Source organism: Bos indicus x Bos taurus, chromosome 14 (genome assembly GCF_003369695.1).
Source record: "Bos indicus x Bos taurus breed Angus x Brahman F1 hybrid chromosome 14, Bos_hybrid_MaternalHap_v2.0, whole genome shotgun sequence".
Classification (NCBI taxonomy): domain Eukaryota; kingdom Metazoa; phylum Chordata; class Mammalia; order Artiodactyla; family Bovidae; genus Bos; species Bos indicus x Bos taurus.
The window spans coordinates 47,946,387-47,962,184 of record NC_040089.1 but is presented as its reverse complement, the minus strand read 5'-3'; the positions used below and the strand labels follow the sequence as shown (position 1 = coordinate 47,962,184).

At 38.9% G+C, this 15,798-nt stretch overlaps 1 protein-coding gene across 1 annotated transcript in view; it reads right to left on the bottom strand.

Moving 5' to 3' along the window:
- The window catches only part of EIF3H (eukaryotic translation initiation factor 3 subunit H), a 97,252-nt gene that overhangs the window by 12,460 nt on the left and 68,994 nt on the right, over positions 1 to 15,798 (bottom strand). Inside the window, exons 3-5 of the mRNA XM_027561283.1 lie at positions 4,688 to 4,855; positions 3,039 to 3,138; positions 1,654 to 1,803 (exon numbers count right to left, since the gene is read on the bottom strand). Coding sequence (XP_027417084.1) covers positions 1,654 to 1,803; positions 3,039 to 3,138; positions 4,688 to 4,855 — 418 coding nt within the window. The remainder of the gene's footprint in view (positions 1 to 1,653; positions 1,804 to 3,038; positions 3,139 to 4,687; positions 4,856 to 15,798) is intronic.

Here is a 15,798-nt window from a genome sequence, read left to right as displayed (position 1 = left end):
AGGTGGTTCTTCAACCACAGCCCCACCCGTCCTGGTGCATGGACAAGAGCACTGGGCACACTGTGCTTCCCGGTTTATCCTCACTTGTCTTATACTGAGGAAGCACAAAGCCTGTATATTCTTTTGTAAAGCTTCTATCTGGGATAACTAAAAATCTGATGAATACTTGAGCTTCTGTTCCAAGCTGGGTGCTTTAAGAAAACACACCTTGTTTTTCATTCAGCAGCTGCATATTCATAGTTTACCTACACCCACCTGCTGATAGCTTCCTCCCGCCACAGAGAACAATCACTAGCATCAAGCTTAAAGAGCATTTAGGAGGAGCCACTCCAGTACTCTTGCCTGGAAAATCCCATGGATGGAGGAGCCTGCTGGGCTACAGTCCACGGGGTCGCACAGAGTCGGACACGACTGAGCGACTTCACTTTCACTTTTCACTTTCATGCATTGGAGAAGGAAATGGCAACCCACTCCAGTATTGTTGCCTGGAGAATCCCAGGGACGGGGGAGCCTGGTAGGCTGCCGTCTATGGGGTCGCACGGAGTCGGACATTGACTGATGCGACTTAGCAGCAGCATACTTGACTCTGTTCATATTTCTGTTAAAAGCAATAAATGAGGGGAAATGAAACATTAATTCCATAAAGGAAATACCCTGTTTTGGCACACCTCAGTCAGCATTTTACCAATATAATAAATAGTATCTTAGCAACTAGATAGCTAAGGCAGTCAGGATGGGGCAAATTATGTTACCACTGGCTAAGAGAGCAAAAACCAGTGTCAGGTTCAGAAAATTCTAATTTTGATTGAAAATTCAAGTGGAAAGTTTACTGCTATACAGAGTCTACATCTGAACAAGGGCAAGTGCCACAGTAAAACAAACAAGCATTTCTGGTTTTCTCCTACACATTATTAAGTATCCAGACATAATACCATAGCCTCTAATGTTCGTGTACAATAAATAAGGCTGAGCCACATCAAAAAACCCCTCCTCCATGGGCATTTACCATCTCAAAGCAAAAATGACACGGCAAGGCAGCTGTCAGCTACAATGACAAGAGGTAATTAGTATTCAAATCTCATCTCACTTTATCAATAACCATGGTGCTCTTCCGAGCTTCCCTCATGGCTCAAACAGTAAAGAGAATGCCTGCAATGCCAGAGACCTGGCACTGCAGGTTCAATCCCTGAGTAGGGAAGACCCCTGGAGGAGGGCATGGCAACCCACTCCAGTATTCTTGCCTGGAGAATCCCATGGACGGAGGAGCTTGGTAGGCGGCAGTCCATGGGGTCGCTAAGAGTCAGACACGACTGAGCGACTTCACTTTCACTTTTCACTTTCACGCATTGGAGAAGGCAATGGCAACCCACTCCAGTGTTCTTGCCTGGAGAATCCCAGGGATGGGGGAGCCTGGTGGGCTGCCGTCTATGGGGTCACACAGAGTCGGACACGACTGAAGTGACTTGGCAGCAGCAGCAGCAGCAGGACAAGTACTACGTGCTGTTACTATGTCTTAAGAACCTCCCAACATGCTTAAGTCATTTTTTTCCCCTTGTTTCACAGGTAATGTCTAAATTAAAAAATCTTTTGCAGAAAGTGATTTAAAAAAAAGGGGGGGGGGGGGGGTACTTTTCATGAGACAGGGTTGCTTACCTGCTAGCAAGACTGAGCAATTCATGTTTGTCTGCTACAGCTGACTTCTTCTCTAGCTCCCACATTAGAACGTTGATCAGATGTGAATTTTTAATTACAATCGGCACTTCTTCAAACATGTGCTCAAAGGTGATATTTCCCTTTTTCAATCTGCAAAGCATGTTAAAAATACTTTATAGTCTGGTGGTCAGAAGTAAGTGTTAAAGTGACTATTTCATACATTTTACATTTTTCCTAATTACAGGCCCTCTTCAGGGTTTTTGTTTGTTTCATTAGCAATCTTTAAAAAAGGGAGAGAATTACAGAATCAAGCACAAGTTGAGTGATTTGAACAATTCGGAAAATGATCTGAGTTGGAGCTGTAAGACCAGAAAATAAGACTCTTGGCCACAGAAACAATTCTTTCTTCATAATCAGGTATCTTTGAAATTCCACATACTAAAAAATGCAAATGTCATATGAAATTATGCTATATAATCTATATCTAAAATATTTAAAACAAACAGCTAGAAAAGAGAAATACTCTCATTCTTGGAAAGTTCACTTTAAAAACCAACTGAACTCAAAGAGATTAACAATGAGCAGGACACTCACAGGCTATTCCACACACAATGGTTGAAAACACAGCAAGAATACAACTTCTCACAGTTTAATTATAATTACCATACCCAGGAGATATTCATGAGTTAGCTTTTCTTTTAAAATTCTTTGTATGTTAATTTCTTTAGGAGCCAAATGGGAAATTAGTCATGAACTGTCTGTCCCAAATGAAGTCAAAGCCACTAACTTTAATTTATTAAGAAATACATATTCCTATAATTAACAGAAAATGAAAGAATTCGAAATTAAAAAAAAATTTAATGTAAATATCCCAGTGCCATTATGCAGGATCACAAAACAGCTTTAATAATTAGTTCTCTGCATTCCTGTCACCTATAAAATTTCCCAAAAGCCACACTCCTTACTAAACCCTTAAAACGTTGTCTTTCCACACCCCGTCCCCCACAATGAAACAGGAGGTCAGAAAATAAGACAAACGGCTCACAACTGTTCTGACACAGAGCTTACAATCTGACAGCCGCTGAATACTCATCCCATCTCCTTTTATTTAATCATGTATTTCTTCAAATCCAGTAGCTAATTAATTCTCATTCTAACTGCATTCACCCATGGTGAGAACAACAGATGAGACATTCCATAAAGAACAGTTTAAACATGGAAAGGGAGAGATCAAGGGGCACTCAGCCATGCAGACACTTCTACCGTCCACATGTCAGAAGCATTACCGCACCACCGCCGAGGACTCAATTCGTGTGGCAAACTAGTATCTTAAAAGAAAAATGCCCAGTCCTTAACATATGCCTTATAGGCCCCCAAACACTTACGCTTCGGGAGAAAAATCCTTTTCTTTACAAACTTCCATCAATTTAGGAGTCAGTCTGTATGCCTTTAGTGAGAGAGACCCTTGGGCAGTTTTTATGGGATCTCAAATAAAGAAAAGAGAAAGAAATTACTAAGAATTTTGTCACTACCAGTGCTCAAATGACACTGGTTCTGAGCACATTCTGTTAATTATTGTACAATCTTAGCAAAATGAAGATCAAAATAAACATAAATGAAGAATAAAATAAAAATCAATGAAGATCAGAGCACAATCTGAAGCAGATTCAAAGCAATATAGCAAACGCTAAGTGAAAAACTATCATCCTACTTATACTAGGCAGAATAACTTCCACCTGAAACTATAAATATAAGATACAAAATACAGTTATTTTCAGATCTACTCAACTGGAACCAGCAATCTTGACAAAAATTAAATACAGCATATGTTCCATACATCTTATATATATCTTGCATAATTAAAAGCAAAATACTAATATTAAATATGAAAACTCCCTGGATGCACTTGTGTATTTCCTCTGTCCCTAATTTAAATGAATGGCCCTGCAAACACTTTATCCATCCTAATAATCACTGCTCACATTTTTTTAGTTAAAGCAAATTCTAAAAACAAAACCACTAAAGTCAAGGTGCAATCACAAGTGTCTTTTTAGCTTTAAAGAAACTAATTTTGTCAAAACTAACTGCTTAAACACTCCAAGAGTAAGGGAGCTTAGCACTTGCTGCATGATAACGGCTCCGGCATGCCAATATTCGCCTAAAACCTGTGTTAACATTCATGTTGCCTGAAACTTAACACAGTGAAACTTTTAGCAATAGGTGATAAAATGAAAACCAAAATAGATTGAAACAAGTGGAAAATTCATCAAGGTCTGATGATGCAATGTTTCCAGCCAATATAAGTACACTTTAACAACTTGTTCTTTACTGTAATCCAATTGTTAACATACTGAAACAATTTGGGGGCAGCTCATAAGATTGATCGTATTCATTAGTATTTTTTCTGACAGATACTCAGGACGTTACATTTACTTCTCAGCTGGAAACTATATGCAAGTCTGCCAGATATGGCAAACTGTGAGTGTTTGGGGAGGGGGAAGGCTATAAAGCTGTTAAATTGCCTACAGTTCTGATACAGCACAGAACATCTGGTCTGGAGAGCTTGAGGAAACACCATTAAATCGGCCGAAAAGAAAAAAATCTTTGTGCTAAGAAACAGTCCAGGTTTTGTACACTGCTGTCAGAGGTATAAAAAAAAAAACTTGGCACACTGTGTTATGATTGGTCAGTCACGTACAGAGCCAGACACTCTAGCAATCGGGGTTTGTTAGACATCTGGTCTAGTTCCACCAGCCCCTTCAAATGAGGGAGGGGAGATGGAGGAATAAAAATGAAGCAGCTACTCCAGCATTCCAAAATGTACACATCAGGGCTCTGATAGCAAGAAAAATAAACAGAAAGAAGGAAACCCTGTCTAGACTTAGCTGCTGCTGAGGCTGCTGCAGAAACAGGGTTGGTATTTACTTGGGAAGGCCTGCCAGGCTGCTCTTAGAGGCAAAAAGACAGAAAGCAAAAATAGTAGTAGCAATAATATTAAGGGAAGAAAAGAATAATAAAGGAAACTCCTACTAACCGTAAATGAGAACGACAGACTCCTCAATGGCATGCTGGTAACTGAACTGAGAATCCAGAAGGGCCCGGGTGACAAACGAGCCGTAGTATGTGGACTGGTACCAGCCCACATGGAGGTGGTCGATGTTTACATGGCGCAGGCTCCGCATCATCTCCATCTGATATTGGACTAGATGATGGGCACGAGGGGGACAAAAGAACAACTGTTTAATGACATCACCTATATGAAAAAACAAGCCTTTTTGGAAACAAATTTCTATACAGCTATTTCTTATCTACAGGGAACATTTTTCCAGATTTTTAAATTCACTCACTTTACAATAAAGAAAACAAATTAAGCCTTCAAATCATTAAGGCATTCCTTTTCTCATTAGCCAAAAAACATTCTGTAGAAACAGTATTTAAAAACTAATAATATTAATAGTAATGACAGTATATTAGTAGTAATATAATATAGTATAATAGTAATAATTTTAATAGTAATATTAACAGTAATAATAATGCTTCATTGCAAACAAGTAATTATTTATTAAATGTGGTCTCTTTTAAGAAGAAATTTATGAATTACTAAATTGGTTGGCTGTAAGAAGTTTTGTTTGAATGAATAAGTTGAGAGTAGTTATCACTGTTTTCAACAAAGCTTTTAGAACTAAGAAGTTAAAACCATCAAGAAAACTAATGGGGAAACAGTTAACTACCACATGATTTAAGTATGAATAGGACACAAGCTGCAGCTGATTAAAAATATAAGAATTCATTTTTGCCTTCATCTGGTGCCCCCTGCTGCATATGCTAAATTTTAAAAAGAATTTTTTTCTTGTCTGGGAGTTCCTTTACATTAAGTAATCAATATTACTTATTAGATAAGTCATATGCTAATCACCATGTATGGAACGGAACAGTTGAATTAACTTTTATTGTCAATGACTATAATGTACATTATTAACTCAAAGCCGTATTACCAGGAAAATCGGTGCAAATTGACAATACAATAAATAATGTATTTTAAAAAGCAATACAGCCCAATAATGAGTAGCAAATACGTAAAACAGGAGAAAATTTTATAGTTAGTGTAACAGTCAAGCTATTTCTGTATAATAAATGCACTTAAACATACTTGTTTAACTCAAATCGAACCATTTCATTTTTTAAATTTTTAATCAGGTTTCAGCAAAAGTGGGTTAAATGTCATTTCCTTGGTCACAGTGCTATGGTTTTACAAATCAAACAAAATTTAGGATCAAAGAATATAAAAGAAACTTCCTCAGATGGACATGGTCTTTTCAACGCCTGTTACTAGGTAAAGAAATTATAAATCTGCTTATTCCAACCAAAGTTGTATTTCTCATGATAAAAGATGGCAGTCAACTCATCAACTATTCAGAATTAAGTGCTTTTTGAATTTTTCTTTTTATATACAACATGATGGTCTCAAGAAGCAGCAGTCTAAAATTAATACGGTGATCCTGTATCACATATCTCTTCTCTTAATTTTTTCACTCTCAAGCATATAAGAGATCCCCTTCCTAGCCAGTTAAGAGATTTCCATCAACCACATAAAACTGGGATAGAACCACTACTATGATCTCTATTTTAAAATTTCACAATTCTTTTAAAGCAAAATCACTGATTTGGCTAGTAAATTTTAATCAAATGTAATTTATGAATGAAAAATTCTAACATTACCAGTAAAACAGGAGCCAGAGCTAAATTTAGTATTTGTTTTAAACGGACAGGAAAGTAGAGAGAGAGATCAATTACAAGCAACTGACAGTGCAGAACACGACTGTATGGGATGAGCTGTTTTTAAAACAGGTCCTTCTTAAACACCTGTCAACATACAATTTAGTTACAAAATAAGCACAAATCAGATTCTACCAACTTGCAATAATAATAAAGAAAAGACTTGGAATCTAGCAATCTAGGTTTTCATGCTGGCGCTGGGATTTCTCTCATGGGGGATCTTGCTGTCCTTCTCTGATGCTCAGTTTTCCTATCTCCAAAAAGATCTGAGAGCTCATCCCAGTCAAAATGCTCTGACTCCACACTGCTCACTGGATATGCTACTTGTAAGTAATGATTTTTCTATAAACTAAAGCCAGGCCTCTAGCAGGCATTAATAATTAAAATTAAAATGCCTATCTCTAAGAAATATTTAATCTTACTAATAAGTCAAACAGCCTGAATACAACAGATTTAATAATAGCATTTTCAGGAAGCATGAAGTAAAACATCTTACAATTGGTAGCAAACATCCAGATTCCTTCTTCATACAGAGTCTTACCTTCCTCAAAGCCCCTTGAATAAGGATAAGAAGGAAAATGAAGTATTTCTCTCAGCGAGAAAAGAGACTAAGAGATATGAGTGAAGCCTGTTGCCTTATGGATTTACCATTGTAATAAAAATTTATTTTTAAGGTCACAAGAGCTTTCATATGATGAAAAAACAAATTTAAGGGTTAAGAACAATGAGAGGGGAGTTAATAAAACTGTTCTTGAAAAATCTACAATGAACTGAAATTTCACTATTACACAAAAAATATGTGAAGTTGCAGGTCATTCTTCATCTTGGTTTATAGACTTTAAACCATTCATTTTTTAAATTAAAAAACACATTTTTTTTTTTAAATGAATGTTTTCTTGGAGGTATCACAGGGAAAGAAAGGATCTAAAAAGACTGCAAGTGACCCTTGAAAAGCTGAGGCTGGGGTGCCAGAGCTCCGAAGTGAACCTGGGTGGTGCACTGAGGCCCAGTCCTTGCTGCAACTACACAAGAGACTCCAGGAAACGCACAGTGTAAACAAGCGGTGGTCAGGCACTCAGTCGTGTCTGACTCTTTGCAACCCCAGGACTGTAGCCTGCCAAGGTCCTCTATTCATGGGATTTCCCAGGCAAGAATACTGGAGGTTGCCATTCCTTTTCCAAGGAATGTTCCTGACCCAAGGATCAAACCTTGGGTTTGATCAAACCAATGTGTCTCCTGCACTGGCAGATACATTCTTTATCACTGAGGTACCAGGGAAGCAAAGCTTAAAGAAGTTACTTTGATTTAATTTAAAAAAATTCTAAAGAAGTCATATTTACCCTATTATATGCAAGCAAGAGACAACTCAAAAACAGCCAAGTGAATTTTTATCTCTGCGGTCTTTTAGGTCCGTGTCCTTGTTCTAACGCTCACACAAGACATGACAGACTGTTGGCGCCTTTCTCAGTTTTTCCCTTCCTCCTCCAACCCAGGTTCTCAAAACGTACAAAATCAACCCCTACAAAAGCTAAACTCTCTCAAAACTGTGCTCCCAACACTCCCACCAATCAACGTAGCTGAGCTGCCACACCAGCTGACACGCATTTATCCCTCTGACAGAAGGAAGAGAGTTGTGACACAGTGGCACGGCAGCAAACTTCACATAGGAAATAAGGGATGGTCATTCCAGATTCTCATCTCCCAGGCAAATGCCACTGCTTTAGTGGCTTTGCTGATCCCTCTCAGGAGTTATGCTGGAGGTGAAAGGGAGAGATACTGGAGGTGGGTAGGTGAGGTATGAACAAGAGACCCAGTTTAGCTAGGATACTGGATGAACTGGGATGAGAGGAGCTCATGTTATCTGGAAGGGACTGTGAGGACGGGTGTCCCAGCCCACAGGCTTTGGCGAGTGGGGACTGCTGCCATTTCCTTCTCGTTCCCGGTCATCCTCACTTAATACCCCCTAACCCCCCGCTGGAGTTTTAAAGGAGGGGTAGAAAAGATGTGACTACACAGGGAGATAGGTTCACTTCTAGCCAGGGACTGCCTCACACCTCCGAAGGAAGAGAATCAGCAAAAAGAAACACAGGAGAAGGAAAAGAAAACCAAAAGTTCCTTGATATAAAGTGCCACAGCTCCCTACTGTGGAGTTAATGCGGATTAATGAAATAATAAACAAGCTTTTACTGGCAACTTTGCTGAGTTGGTTCAGGGTTACAGACACTTTCATTTTTGTTCTCCAAGTTCTCGGATTTAACAGAAGCCCAGGCAGCAACTCCAACCAATGACACTCACTTCTGAGTTAATGGCTAAATATTTCTGGAGAACTTCCCAAAGATGAATAGCAAGGAAAAACCTTTTGGGAGAGGGAAATACTTCAAAATTTATGATAATACTCAACAGAAAGGCTCAGAATTGTGTAGTGAGAAGTTTATGAAAGAATGTTTTAAACATTGTTCATTTAAAAAGCAAACACACCCTCTCAACTGAGGAGAAGCAGTGCATAGCAAATGAATTTCAAAGACAAATTGAAAGTTACTGCTAAGCCAACTCAAATTACTAATACACAAACTACACTTAGATGCAACTGAGGTGGTGCTACAAAACTTGGAAGGCTATAAAAATGAAGTTTTATAAATCTCTTCAACCTCTACAATCATCTTAATTGGTTAAGCCTCTCCCAAGCAAAGGACAGCATGGTTTACAATACTGAATAACTGTTCAGTTTGGCACCAGTATATTCATATTCACTTTTTCCAGATATCTTCTTTTCAAAACAGGCAATTTTAAATTGCCTAGAGCTAAAACTGTCTTAACTGAGGCAGGGTGCCCAATAGTTAACTATTCCTTTCAAAAATCCATCACATTTGTAGGGCTTTCCCTAGTTTTTATCTCCAAATATGAAAACACTGAAAATAATATGCAGTATTCTATTTAAACGCTATGCTGGGACTCACACTGGCAAACAACCAAATAAGACTTTGAGTTCTCCTTAAGACCACTGGGAAGGATGGTGGCTTAGAAGCTTTTCAGTTCAGCAGAATAATCAGTTAGTATTTTTTTCACCTCAAATTTCCCACCTTCATTTTAAAAATCATCTTTATTTTATTATTTTAAGTGAGCCCTCATGAATGCAATTTATCACCAAAAAAACAGGAACAAGGAATTAACACAGTTGGCCAGGTGGGGATGAGCTGAAAGAAGAAAACTGAAACATACTCTAAAACGATCTGTCTGGCAGATGTGGGGGGGGAGGTGGGCACGCAGTGAACTGGGGAGAGCTTACAGATGTCTTTTTAGAGAACAGTTAAGGAACCAAGGAATAATCTAATTTAAATTTTAAAAATTAAAAACAATTCAACAGATCTATTATTTGACTACTTAACATTGCAGCAAATAAATCTAAATCATTTAAAAAATACAATAAAACCACATTTTAAAATGTGCATATGTATTGACATAGTGTGGAGAAAAAGGGAGAGAGCTAAGCAACAGGAAAGAAACTAGCACTTAGTGAGCACTTATTAAGTCAGCCTTCCTGTTAAGAGGTCTACACATGGTACTTGACTTTATTCCTCAGGATGACTCTAATGAGACAAGCAATCATGATTATTGACATCTTTTTAAAAAGTTGTGTATTACAGCATGTGAAGGGGCAGGACTCAACTGGACTTCAGACTTTCTGACTCTGAAGCCAGGCAACCACCCATTTACAGGATCTCATCTCTTCTTATTACTAAAGTTGAGAGAATTATTTCTGAATCAATAAAGCATAACAGAGAGAGAGTAGAAACACACAATTTCTAGGTTTTCAGAAACCATAGCGTGTGCATGTTTGATCACTAAATTAACCAATAATTTAGCACTACCAGTAAGATTTTAAGTGATAAAACTACCATCAAGGATTTTTAAATGTCAAAGTTGAGAATTATCACAAATATATAATCAACCTCCTAAAGCACTGCATTCTATGTTAGTATTTTAAACTTCTGCCAAGATTACTTTGAAACCAAGCACTGGCTCAGATCAAAGATGCACAAACACATCAAGAAAAGGAACAAAGAGAGACCAGATGTAGTATACATGCTCTTTGCAGCAAGAACAAACTAAGCTCAGCCAAGAGATGCAAACAGCTTTAAAAGCAAGCAAACAAACAAAACCCCACAACTCTGAAACAAATCGATGATTACCACAAGCATCACAGGGAAAATACATCAAAATTTCCTATCTGTCCTGGCATTAGGGCTGTCCTAAGGACGGCTTGTAAGAAAATTATCACAAAGCTCCCTCCCAGCAGCGCCACAGGTCACAGCGAGTGCGGATGGGTTATCAACTGTGAGGCTCTACCCCAACTACTCGGTGCTTTCCCCTTCATGTCAATTTCCTGCCAAGTGACACATACGTCTCAGGCAATGTTCAAAGCTAGGAGCAGATGTAGATTTAAGCAAACAGAATGTGCATTTGAAAAAAACAATTAAATAAGAGTCTACTTTGGGTAGGAGAAGGTAATGGCACCCCGCTCCAGTACTCTTTTGCCTGGAAAATCCCATGGACGGAGGAGCCTGGTGGGCTGCAGTCCATGGGGTCGCTAAGAGTCGGACACGACTGAGCGACTTCACTTTCACTTTTCACTTTCGTGCACTGGAGAAGGAAATGGCAACCCACTCCAGTGTTCTTGCCTGGAGAATCCCAGGGATGGGGGAGCCTGGTGGGCTGCCATCTATGGGGTCGCGCAGAGTTGGACACGACTGAAGTGACTTAGCAGCAGCAGCTGCTTAGGGTGGAGTACACGTTTCTTAAACGTCCATAGTCTCTTCACCAAGTCTGCATTTATGTATTCATCTGTTTTCCCCTCAGTTAATATACCTGTTATTAAGATCACTCTTGGATTGCTTAAGAATTATGGTAAAAGCTCAGTTTCCCACAATAAAGTGTCCAATATAAATTCTACTCTACTTAGACATGAATCTATTCTATTTAAAATGAAATAACAAAAATACTTTCTTAATCTTACCAGAAATATCCTTTAAACTGTTCATTTGTCCTGGGTGGTTTAATTTCTTCTTTAAAGTATTTATGAATTCTGACATGTAACTTCTTCTGTATGCCAATCTGGGAAAGGGGGGAAGGAGATGTGTGTGCTACTCTACCTTTTAAAACCAGCAAGAGCTTAGAAAACTATTGGAAGCCAGAGGGTTTTTTAAGGGGTTTTAATGTAACTCAATAAGTATCCTATGAAACAAACTGGATTCTTCACAGAAAATACTACTGCAACAAATTCATATAGTTGTAAATTTGTCCATAGGGGTTCTTCAGGCAAGAATAGTACAGTGGGTTGCAATGCCCTCCTCCAGGGGATCTTCCCAACCCAGGGATCGAACCTGCATCTCTTATGCCTTCTGCATTAGCTGGCAGGTTCTTTATCCCTAGCGCCACCTGGAGAAGAAGTCGCCGATGAAATAAACAGGATTCTTCACAGAAAATACTATGTATATACACAACAAATTCATACTCTTATGAATATGACTTGTTACAATGAAGAGCACAAATGTTAGAAGACCAAATGAGAATCTCTGGATTTAGAAAAATAAATATTTCATGCTCTTTTCATGAGGACAAATAACACTCCAACATATTTACAGATATATATACCATGTACTTGTTTAATGTTGGCACAAAGTGAGGTGCTAACAGAAATATGTCAAAATTGTGATTGTTGTTAATGTACTAGGGAATGGTCACAATCATTAAAAAATTATACATATATAGGTAGATGTTGCTGTTTACTAAGTCGTGTCTGAGTCTTTTATGACCTCGTGCACTGCAACCTGCCAGGCTCCTCCGTCCATGTGATTTTCCAGGCAAGAATACAGGAGTGGGTTGTCATTTCCTTCTCTAGGGGATCTTCCTAAGCCACGGATCAAACCTGAGTCTGCTGCACTGGCAAGCGGATTCTTTATCACTGAGCCACCAGGGAAGCCCCAGATAGGCAGACAGATAAAAACTGATATATCTCCATCTTAGCATGTTCATGAAGCACAGGAAGTAGCTTGCATTAAAATGTAATCAGTGAAATCACATCTAAGGGAAGTAAAATTAAAGAAGGTGGAAATTAAAGGTGAGGCAGAGACCTGAACAAAGTGAAGCAAGCCACAGATATTTTGGTTAAAACACACAAATTTAGCTCTGAGCACTGGCAATCAATGGAGAAGGAAATGGCAATCTGTTTCAGTATTTTCGCCTGAGAAATCCCATGGACAAGGAAGCCTCACCGACTACAGTCCATGGGGTGGCAAAGAGTCAGACACAACTTAGTGACTAGACAAACAAATGGCAATCAAGGCAAAATGGAAAACATGATGATTTATATTATCCAAAAGGGGGAAAACCAAGATCTCAAAGTAGATTTTCTCTAGTTCTTAACCCTAAAATAAAATTTTCATGTGGGGTTTTAAAGGAAAACTATTATGCAGCTTTTTGAGATGCAAAAACATTTTTCTAATAGAACAATTACAACTGATTTACCTTTAAAAAAATAAATCTAGGTTTTTAAAATAAAACAAGGAGAGACTGTCTCATGATTATTTTTTCATAAAACAGAAAACAGTTTGTACAACTTAGCAACAGAAGCAGCAGCAGCTGCAGAAGAAAAGAAGGGCTACTGAAATGAATTAACAGTTTCATCCTATAAGAAACTACCTAACAAACTACCTACTGAACTACTGTAAAAAAACAGACTGGGGTGCATCAGGAGTAAGCACTGAACGCTTTAAATAAAGAGCAAATGATCCTTCTTGGAAGTACTGTTTGCCGTGTAGGAGCAAACCTGTTCATTCTGAAACCATTTACTGAGCATCACCTGTGCTGGGAGCTTGATGAAGTTATGCTGACACGATCTTTAAAGACAGTCCCTCCTTCAACACGAGCTGTTGGTTAAATAACGCATTTATCTCTCTGTACCTTAATTTCCTCACCTAGAAAACAGTGGTTTCAACTTCCAACCATCTGATGATGGCAGTTTTAAAAACGTACCTCCAGTCCGGACGACTGCTTGCTTGTAACGAGCATTTTCAAGGGGGAGTTCCATAGGTAATGCACTCTGTAAAAGCATGCACTGACTTTTATCAATCCCACCCTCCACACACACCTACTAATTTTGTTTTCTCCCTCCCTGAGAGGTCCTGAGTCACCAATCTTGACCACCTTCTCCCATATTCAGCTCATATAATACTCTACCTGCTCAGTAGCTCTCAAATCTGTTTTCTCCAAGGCAAAAAGCACTTAGAAGTTTTCTAGAATTTTAACTGGGAAACTGCTTATAAGAGGCCAAGAAGAAAAAAATTTAAAAAGCACATGTGAAAGTTGCTCCCTCCTCCTAAAGAGAAATACTAGAAAGAAATATGCTGAAATGGTAAAGAAATACGCTGAAATGGTAATGGCAACAGTTCTCCAGGGTGTGGGATCAGAGATGATTTCTGTTTTCTTATTTATTCTTACCTTTATTTTCCTTAGTTTTTAGCAAAAGGAGTGTAAAATACATATGATATTCAAGGAGTTGCTGCTGCTGTTTAGTCACTCAGTCGTGTCTGACTCCCTGCAACCCCATGGACTGTACCCTACCAGCTCCTCTGTCCATGGGATTTCTGAGGCAAGAATACTGGAGTGGGTTGCCATTTCCTTCTCCAGGGCATCTTCCCGACCCAGGGGTCAAACCCACATTTCCTGCTTGGCAGGCAGATTCTTTACCACTATGCCACTTGGGCCGTATTAAAGGAGTACATACACATGTATCAGTAAGAGTTTTCTTTTGCTGGCCAACTTATTACATTTAACAGAGTCACCAAATAATCTGGATACCAAAGCTCCTAAACTGTGGGAGCAGAGAATTCGGCACAAGATTATTCAGAATCTGAAGTAGCCAGCCTGGTCTGAATCCTGTCTGCTATGGACTGAACTGTGGCCATCCCAAATTTGTAGGTTAAAGGCTGCAATGTGATGGTATGTGGGGACAGGGCCTTTGGGAAGGAACTGGTTTTAGTTGAGGTCATCAGACTGAAGCCTTCACAAGAAGGGAGTAAGTGCCCTTATCAGAAGAGATACCTTAGAGCTTCTTTCCTTTCTCTCCATCCATGGGCAGTACTGAGTAATGAGGCTGTGTGAGGACACAGTGAGAAGCTGGCTACAACCCAAGGAGACAGTGTTCACTAGACACCAACCCTGATAGCATCTTGATCTTGGACTTTCAAAGCTGAAACTGAAAAATAAATTCCTGTTGTTCAAACCATCCAGTCTATGGTATTCTGTCATGGCAGCCCAAACCCAATAAGACCTCGTCTAAATTTAACACACATTAGTTGTGTGACCTATGACAAATTATCTCAGCCGAGGTGTCTGCTCTTGTAAAATGAGAATAAATCAGTATCAACCTCGTGAAGTCATAAAGAGGATTAAATGAAAGCCTTCACAACAAAGCAAAGGCCTTCTGAGGATTACTGAATATCCTCAAGAAGAGTTCAACAGGTTTGCACTGTCACCTATTATTCAGAAATGCTATTTACAATCTAGAGCCTATGGAGCTTATCTGAGTCGAAAAGTTTTTGAGAACTGGGTTTGGTTAACTTGGTCCCCAAGTATTGAGTAAATTCCCCATTTTCATCTGCATTTTGGGAAGACAGAGAAATCAGGAAACTGGGGAAGAGAATCAGAGGTAGTATATGTGACAAGAAAGTCCATGAATTTGTAACATCAACTTCATGAAAAAGAATTCACATGTGCAAATATGAATAGGATCAAAAAACAACCTACCATGAAAAAGGATTACAAACGGAAAAAAATACTTCTTAGATACTAAAACTATAAGCTAATTATATTCAGTACAATAAAGAACAGATTCAATAAAGAAAGAGACAAGCTACAGAAATTAGATTTCGAGAAAAGGTAATCTTGGGTGTTCTATTATTACTGTGTATATAACAATATAATTGCATTGTACTATATAAGTTTCTATCTCCTGATTCCATTTGTAACTCTTCGGAAGGAAGGAAGGAAATCAGCTTCCTCCCCCACCCCACAACAGGTGACTTTACAAACTACACTGAGAACAGGAGTGGAAACGGGAAGGAGACTGAGCAGCAGCGTGCCCCCTACACAAGACACTGACTGGGCATACCGCCCACCCAAGTGACGGGACTAGACTCAATTTCAGTACAGCACACACCTTTCCAATGTGCCATCTACTGCTTACTGGGGTGATCCACTCCTTTACCTTCAAAGGTCAGGACAAGTGGATTAGAAAATTCGTATTAAAGATGTTCTCAGAAGCAAGGGGCTTCCCTGGTGGCTCCGATGGCAAAGAATATGCCTGCAACA